At 44.4% G+C, this 8,771-nt stretch overlaps 1 protein-coding gene across 1 annotated transcript in view; it reads left to right on the top strand.

Annotated features, from left to right (window-relative positions):
- rbm20 (RNA binding motif protein 20) overlaps positions 1-7,529 on the top strand; it is a 92,255-nt gene extending 84,726 nt beyond the window's left edge. The window contains 6 exon segments of the mRNA XM_052500851.1: positions 31-736; positions 843-1,366; positions 1,368-1,801; positions 1,971-2,081; positions 3,201-3,322; positions 5,361-7,529. Of these exon segments, the coding sequence (XP_052356811.1) occupies positions 31-736; positions 843-1,366; positions 1,368-1,801; positions 1,971-2,081; positions 3,201-3,322; positions 5,361-5,429 (1,966 nt within the window). The 3' untranslated portion in view covers positions 5,430-7,529.
- Positions 7,530-8,771: the final 1,242 nt, after the last annotated feature.

The raw sequence follows: 8,771 nt of genomic DNA, 5'->3' as shown, positions 1-8,771 counted from the left end.
CTGCATGTTAATGATATTATTTCCTCCCAGCTACATGCCAGAGAGAGCGCGGTCCCGTAGTCCCATCAGCCGCTCTCTGAGCCCTCGCTCCCACAGCCCCAGCTTTACCTCCTGTAGTTCAGCCCACAGCCCGCAGGGGGCACCCTGCCGAGGAGGCCCGGAACGGGGCTCCTGGACCGCCAAACACATGAGAAAGGGGGACGAGGACAGAGAACAAGAGAGGGAAAGGGACGAGGTGCCATGGAGGAACGGAGGTACAGTGGATGACGACAGGCTGAACGGGAGGATGCAGGATCGTCGGAACAAGCCGTACCTGAAACCCTCCGAGCGGATCAGTCCCAGATCAGCGGACCAAAGAGGAGGAGGAAGAGGGGAGGGGATGAGGGGGGGGGACTGGTACCCCCACCCGCGGTGTAGCCCTCAGGGGATGCCCCCCTTCTCTTCGTACAGGAACACGGATGAGGACTCCTACAAAACACAGCACGTGTATAGGCCAGAGAAGCCCCTGAGGCCACAGTACCAGAGACATGAGGAGGGGAGAGTCAAGTCAAAGAGGAGGGATGGAGGGGACTACCACAGATCCAGACACTCAGAGTCAGAGCTGGGAGAGGAGTCTCTACCCACCAGGACAGGAGAAGACAGAAGACAGAGAGGAGGCTCCCCGACATGGAGAAGGAGCAAGAAACCCACCATGAGACACCAGGAGAAACCGGAAATAGAGATGACTGAAAATAACGTGAGTGATAGGATTTTATTTTATTAGTAAGTAAGATTAATACGTAAATCAGAAGTTGGATGTGTACAGTATATCTTATTTATAAACAAATGCCGTATCATTACAGGGACAACCCGCTGAGGATCAGCGATCCAAAGAGAAGTCTGTTTCTCCTCAACGAAGTGGCAAGCATGAGAGAGAAAAAGACAGCGAGGCGGAGGAGTGGGAGAGTGGGGACGACACAGAGGGTGAGTGCTGGTACCCCAAGAACATGGAGGAGCTGGTCACAGTGGACGAGGTAGGAGAGGACGACTCCATCATCGAACCGGACCTCCCTGAGCTGCAGGATGACGAGGATGTGTCAGCCTCAGACCTCCAAAAGGATCCTACGGAGGAGGAGGAGGGAGAGGCTCCACGATCAACCTCCACTCCCAGTCCCAGGCCCTGCTCTGAGAAGGAGTTAGCCCAGAGAGAGGATACCGAGTTGGGTAGAGGAGGTGGGGTAGGTGGGGTGGTGGATCCTATACCTACAGAGCAGAAAGATGGGGAGATTAGCACAAACCCCAGCCCCACAGACCAGTCACTGCCACAGTCACAGCCACAGCCACAGCCACAGTCACAGCCACAGCCACAGTCACAGTCACAGCCACAGCCAGCCACAGCCACAGCCACAGCCACAGCCACAGTCACAGTCACAGCCACAGCCACAGCCACAGCCACAGCCACAGCCACAGCCACAGCCACAGCCACAGCCACAGCCACAGCCACAGTCACAGCCACAGCCACAGCCACAGCCACAGCCACAGTCACAGCCACAGCCACCCATCCCAGTAGCCTCAGAACAGCTCAGTTCAGATCTGGATGATTTCCCCAACCCGGAGTTCAAGGCAGCCCTGGAAGAGACGTGTTTGGAAGTTGAAGTACTGAAGAGTGGAGCGCCGACGCAGGAGCTGGCGCTAACCAATCACGCTGGCGCGTGTGAAAGCAGCAAGACCCAGGATGTAATACACCAGATGGAGGACGTGGGGAGGGAAGTAACGGTCATGAAGCCAGACATACAGCAGCACAAGGCTGAGACTCCTAGAGGTACAGAACATTTGCTCTCACGATGAAATAATATGTCCAGAATTTGACTTCCTGATCAAATAAGCCAGTATCGGGATTCTGAATCGTCATCCATGTTTCCTGTTTATTATTGTACAGATGTTATTCTTCTAGATTTTATAGGTAACTTATGTTCACTTCTCATTTACAGTCATCCAGAATTCAACACATGTCCCACGTCCTATAAACCTGATAGACATAGGGGCTCCCTCACCTTCTAGAGGGCAGGAGAAGATTATCAGTGAACACAGCATCCCTCTGGGTAAGGACCAAATGACTTTTATTTACATGAAGTATTGTTGTTGTATGTATGCGATCTGCAATATAATTTTAAGCCCAGTAAAAATTGCCCCTTGGCCTTGGGGACAAATAAATCTTATTGAATATAATATGATTATTAATCAACAACCTGTTATACCAATGCTATCTGTGCCTGGAGTGAAAGAGCGCATGTGGTAGCTTCAGCTGGCCACTTGTTGAGAGCAAGGTGTTAAACGCACCCCTGAGATGTGTTTATTTAGGCCTGGCATGACATAGGCACACACAACACATGACCTACTGTGCCTCGTTGGTGAACGCTACACATGAGTGGACTATGATGGCCTTCGAGTGTGTGTGTGTGTGTATGTGCACAGTGTGTGTGTGTGTGTGTGTGTGTGTGTGTGTGTGTGTGTGTGTGTGTGTGTGTGTGTGTGTGTGTGTGTGTGTGTGTGTGTGTGTGTGTGTGTGTGTGTGTGTGTGTGTGTGTGTGTGTGTGTGTGTGTGTGTGGGTGTGTACGTGGGTGTGTGTCAGTGTATGTGCACCGTGTGTGTGTATGTGTGTTTCACAGCCAAATGCTACGGTCACTGATAGCATGGCTGAGATAGATTCACAATTGAGTAGTGTCTGGCTGCAGTGTTGTGTTGTGTTGTGTTGTGTTCTCCCATGAGAGAGACAGTGACAGTGCAGCTGATCTAGATCAGCTTGAAGAGTTAACAACTTCACTCTGTCACACTGACAACGAGGCTACTGATGAGGGGGAGAGGGGCCATGCTGCCCCGTTGACTATCCTCCTAGCTGCCTTTGAAAACGTGTCTGTTTCAGACCTGGGAGTTGGCCCTGGGTAACCTCTCTAGCCAATCAGTTACATTGGTAACACTACATTACGTTACTCTAGTCCTTGTGCAGTAACAATCTAATCAGATTTGTAACAACTTTTAAAACGAGTTCTAGAGGTACATGGGCTGTGTTCTGATTGGTCTGATGCTGTTGTATGATCGGAGGATTCTCTTCTCTAATTGGTCTGCGGCTGCTGTAGGGGTACATGTTCTGTTCTCTGATTGGTTTGTGCTGTTCTAGAGGTGTATTAGCAGTTTTCTGATTGGTGTGTTGTTGTTCTAGGGGTGGAGTTCATCGTGCCTAGTACGGGGTTCTACTGTAAGCTGTGTGGCCTGTTCTACACCAGCGAGGAGACAGCCAAGACCTCTCACTGTCGTAGTACTGTCCACTACAGGAACCTTCAGGTACAGCAACACATTTACTATTAACATAGGTCATTCTAATTAGACATGGTTATGAGGAAGAGGAAGAGGAGGAGGAGGACGTGGAGAAGGATGAGGAGCAGGAGGAGGAGGAGCAGGAGGAGGAGCATGAGAAGGAGCAGGAGGAGGAGGAGGAAGAAGAGGAGAAGGATAAGGAGGAGGATGATGAGGAGGAGGAGCATGAGGAGGAGCAGGAGGAGGAGGAAGACAAGGAGAAGGATGAGGAGGAGGATGAGGAGGAGGAGGAGCATGAGGAGGAGCAGGAGGAGAAGGAGGAGGAGGAGAAGGAGAAGGGTGAGGAAGAGAAGAAGGAGGAGGAGGAGGAGAAAGAGAAAGAGAAAGAAGGAAGGGGATGAACGATGATGATCATGATGATGATGATTTTGATAGCAGGAAACACTAACCCTCTCCATCGTTAACTTACACTACCCCTTGCAGAAGAGTCATGAACATATGTAATAGTTATTACAGGGAAAGCTTGGAAACTCAGTGACATCATTGTGAGACCAAAGTTCAGAAAAATGTCTTTAGAGTTGAGTTACAGTGTGGCACATGTTACCCAACCATGGAACAGAACACGAGATACAGAGATCAGTCACTCACTATCTCTATTACACACACACACACACAACCATGGGACAGAACACGAGATACAGAGATCAGTCACTCACTATCTCTATTACACACACACACACACAACCATGGGACAGAACACGAGATACAGAGATCAGTCACTCACTATCTCTATTACACACACACATACACAACCATGGGACAGAACACGAGATACAGAGATCAGTCACTCACTATCTCTATTACACACACACACGTCAAAACTGTGGTCCCCTACAGTGGGGTGTCAGAAAAGGAGACTTTTGATGAGTGAGTAGAGTAGAGGGTGTTAGTGTGGCACCCATGGGAGTCTATCCATGACTTTACTTCCTAAAGGCTCCCTTCTAATGGGCCCAGCTGCTCCAGTCCTTGGGGACCTCCTTTGTACACAGGCAACGTGTAGACTAACTAGCGGATAGAAAGTCCTACATTTGTTAGACCCATTGTGCTCTTCAAGTAAAGTAATAACATTCTGAAGGTTCATTCCCAATAGGCTGGTTGGTTCAGCAGACCAGGGTATTTCTGGGCGGCTGTGAACAGGCAGTGGAAGGGGCAGCCCATTGACTACAGGAAGGCCCCCTCACAGTGTTGAGTACTGGGAGTTGTATTAGGTTACCTATTAGTGCCCAATGCCCATCCAGACACACACACACACACACACACACACACACACACACACACACACACACACACACACACACACACACACACACACACACACACACACACACACACACACACACACACACACACACACACACACACACACACACACACACACACTCGCACGCTAACACCCCACACACATGCAAAGCTGCACAGCTGAAAGCAGCCAGAAGGGGAAAAGATTCCTTCACATTTGATGGATTACATTGCGAGGGTAAAAAACCTCAAGAACAGTTGCGCTGTCCGTCAAAAGCTGAGGGGTTTTGTGTGTGTGATTGCGTGTGTGATTGTGTGTGTGGGGGCTCCCTGCTGCTACCCGCTTAGCCGAGAGCGGGCTGCTGCTGATGGTTTTGGCCTTTAACAGGACTGGGGAAATACAGTGAATGTAGAAACTAGACAGGTTAATGTCTGTTCAGGAAGCACCTGCCTCTCTCTCAGAACATTCCACTCTCTGAGGTCTCCCTCCTTCACTATTGTGTCAAACAGCAGTAGCTCTGGCTGAGGAGTTTCTATAGCGGAATATGCATAAGAAACTCAATACAGATAAATCGGGTCTCCTTATTTTAAAATTCACAGGAAGTCGGATGGAGTTATAGTGTATCATAGTGGGAAGCGAAATAAGGGTGAAACGCAGATAGCCGTGTTATCGTCTAAGTATTTGAAGGCAGTTGAATATCCCACTTAAAGGGGAACTCTACAACTACGTACACAAAGCTAACTTTTATATTTGTGCTCTTCACAGAAGTACCTGTCTCAGCTGGCAGAGGAGAGTCTACTTGGTGCACTAACTGACCCCTCAGCTACAGAGTGACCTCTGACCTATACTCATCATTCGGTACTGTCAAGTTGAGATGGTGGACAGCGTTGCGTGTGTGCTACAGACTGAGTGATCTGAGCTTGCCAAGGACTACTCAACGAAAGAGACATGAATAAATGACATATCGGATGGAAGTCACACGGTGAAATGCACTGGACCTGGAGAGAAGAGCGATTCTCTGAGAATTGTTTGGACTAAAACTCATTGCTACAAATCAAATTAAATGTTATTGGTCACATGCTCCATATACAGTAATACATGTTACCGTGAAATGCTGACTTACGAGCCCATTCCCAACCATGCAGAGTTAAAAAGAAAGACAAATATTTGCTAAAGGAAATAGTAACGCAACAAAATAACAATAACGAGGCTATATACAATCTAGCAATATGTTTGATTCTGTACATAGTATAAACAATACTGTAGTTTAAAAAGGTTCCAGTGTTAATGTACTACATTTGTGAAAATGAAAACCGGTCACCAAAGATTTGTGTTAAAAAGATATTTATCTATCTTTCACCCTTTGGTTTATTTGCAGTAGAGAATAAATGTGTTTGTTTTTCATCGCGGGAATAAACACAGCCTTCTTTCTAGTCATTATTGTAGAAGTCAGACTCTGTGATATAGTGAACTGAAAGTCATCCATATTAGTATTTGTTCTGGTTCTGGTTCCATGATGTTCCATGTAGCTGTACTCCAAATAGTAATATAATCATTTGATTTAACATTTCATTTGAGTCTGTAGAGTGTTAGGCATATTACATTTTTAGATGCAAAGTGCCTTGGAACATGTCTGCCATTGTTAGATGTAGCAGTTTAGAAGTAATCCTCAGGTTGGTTTAATTAGGATAGTTTAACTTTGAATGTATATTTCATTACACAGTGTTTTTGTGTATAACTGGAGGATATGAAGGCCTACACTTGTTATACCTACTGTGTCTGTTCATTGAGACAAAATGGAATACGGTTCCCGACAGACATGGACAAAGACATATCAGTCTGAAAGATATGGAACTTTCAAAATACAGAAATCATCCCAGTAATGATGCATTTTGCATCCATTTTGAAAGTTACATATCTTGAAAGGTTAAGTGCTGTAAATGCTTTAGTCCCGAAATTCTGACAAGCAGAACATTTTGGGACGATATCAACAATCGACTAATGAAACAAATACCTACAAATATTTTCTGTGTGGAATTTTCCTTTAAATTGAGATACAGTTAAGTATCGCCATACGTTTTCTTCAGGTTTTCTTCTATTGTGGTTTGTCCCGTATTTGATTTAATTTAAAAATACTTTGACAACTTTGTGAATTGTAAAGTTTGTCACAATCAGGTTCAATATTTTGCAAATGTCTAAATAATTTATACAGTGCCTTTAAACTGTAGAGAAACTTGAACTGGACCATGTGTGTTATTTAAGAGTTAAATGAAGTGTTAAGAGTTAAATGAAGTGTGATTTTAAGTCAGTATAATATATTGTCGAGGCAGGGTTTGAAACTTGCTCTCTCTCTCTCTGTTTTCTACACTGTGAATGTTGCTCCAAGTTTTAAGATTGTGTTGAACTTTTCTTATGGTTATTTTCTGATGAGATCATTTGAATAAAAATGTTAAGAGAGAAAGCTGTTTGTGTATCAGTGGCGGAGGCTGAGGGGAGGACGGCTCCTAATAATGGCTGGAACGGCACAGATGGAATGACATCAAACACATGGAAAACATGCGTTTGATGTATTTCATGCCATTCCACCTATTCCACTCCAGCCATCACCACGAGCCCGTCCTCCCCAATGAAGGTGCCACCAACCTCCTGTGGTGTGTGTGTTGCCAATTTAGCAATTTTCTCTATTTTCTCCAATTGAATAATGGGATGCAAAATAATGAGTTTAGTTTATTAGGCAATTTGGAAAGCAAAACACAGTAAAAGACTACGTGCAAAAATAAAATCCTTGTGAATGAGAAAAACTGCTACTTTCATGTGCATGGGGCATTGTGACGTTCTACTGTTTGAGGGGAGCGCCCCCAGATGTTAAGGTAGGATATTACACTTGTCAGACAAAACTAATTGTATAATGATTATTCCTTTTGATAGCACAGACTTGGTTAAGTCAATTGCACTCTTGGACATGATCATTGACATTACACATTACAGTCAAATAGGAAAAAAATATACAATAAACTATCTATCTTTGGACAGTTTCCTAGTAACAACTTGTTATGTATAATCGATTGGACTTTTCTCATTTACAGAACACAATGCTATACGTTTTGAAATGGGGAAAAGTAGTGTAGTAGAGATTAGGGAAATTGGGTATTACTTAAATATCTACAGTAACAGTCAAAAGTTTGGACACACCTACTCATTAAAAGGTTTTTCTTTATTTTTACTATTTTCTACATTGTAGAATAATAGTGAAGACATCACAACTATAAAATAACACAAATGGAATCATGTAACCAAAAAAGTGTTAAATCAAAATATATTTTATATTTGAGATTCTTCAAAGTAGCCACCCTTTGCCTCGATGACAGCCTTGCACACTCTTGGCATTCTCTCAACCAGCTTCATGAGGTAGTCACCTGGAATGCATTTACATTAATAGGTGTGCCTTTTTAAAAGTTAATTTGTGGAATTTCTTTCCTTCTTTTTCTTTCCTTCTAAATGCGTTTGAGCCAATCAGTTGTGTTGTGACAAGGTAGGGGTGGTATACAGAAGATAGCGCTATTTGGTAAAAGACTAAGTCCATATTTTGGCAAGAACAGCTCAGATAAGCAAAGAGAAACGACAGTTCATCGTTACTTTAAGACATGAAGGTCAGTCAATGCAGAACATTTCAAGAACTTTGAAAGTCACAAAAACCATCAAGAGCTATGATGAAACTGTCTCTCATGAGGACCGCCACAGGAAAGGAAGACCCAGAGTTACCTCTGCTGCAGAGGATAAGTTCATTACAGTTACCAGCCTCAGAAATTGCTGCCTAAATAAATGCTTCACAGAGTTCAAGTAACAGACACATCTCAACATCAATTGTTAAGAGGAGACTGCATGAATCAGGCCTTCATGGTCAAATTGCTGCAAAGAAACCACTTCTAAAGGACACCAATAATAAGACGAGACTTATGATTAAGACTGTGATTAATATTGAGTCCAAATTTGATATTTTTGTTTCCAACCTTTGGTTAAATACTTGCCTAGTTAAACACTTGTCGAGTTAAACACTTGTCTACTTAAGTAAAGGTAAAATGAAAAAAAAATGAAAAAAAGATGCAGAGTAGGTTAACGGATGATTTCTGCATGTGTGGTCCCCACCATGAAGCATGGAGGAGGAGGAGTGATGTG

This window comes from Oncorhynchus keta, unplaced genomic scaffold, assembly GCF_023373465.1.
Source record: "Oncorhynchus keta strain PuntledgeMale-10-30-2019 unplaced genomic scaffold, Oket_V2 Un_contig_1204_pilon_pilon, whole genome shotgun sequence".
Taxonomy (NCBI): domain Eukaryota; kingdom Metazoa; phylum Chordata; class Actinopteri; order Salmoniformes; family Salmonidae; genus Oncorhynchus; species Oncorhynchus keta.
The sequence above is the reverse complement of the archived record's forward strand: the minus strand, read 5'-3'. Positions and strand labels throughout refer to the sequence as shown.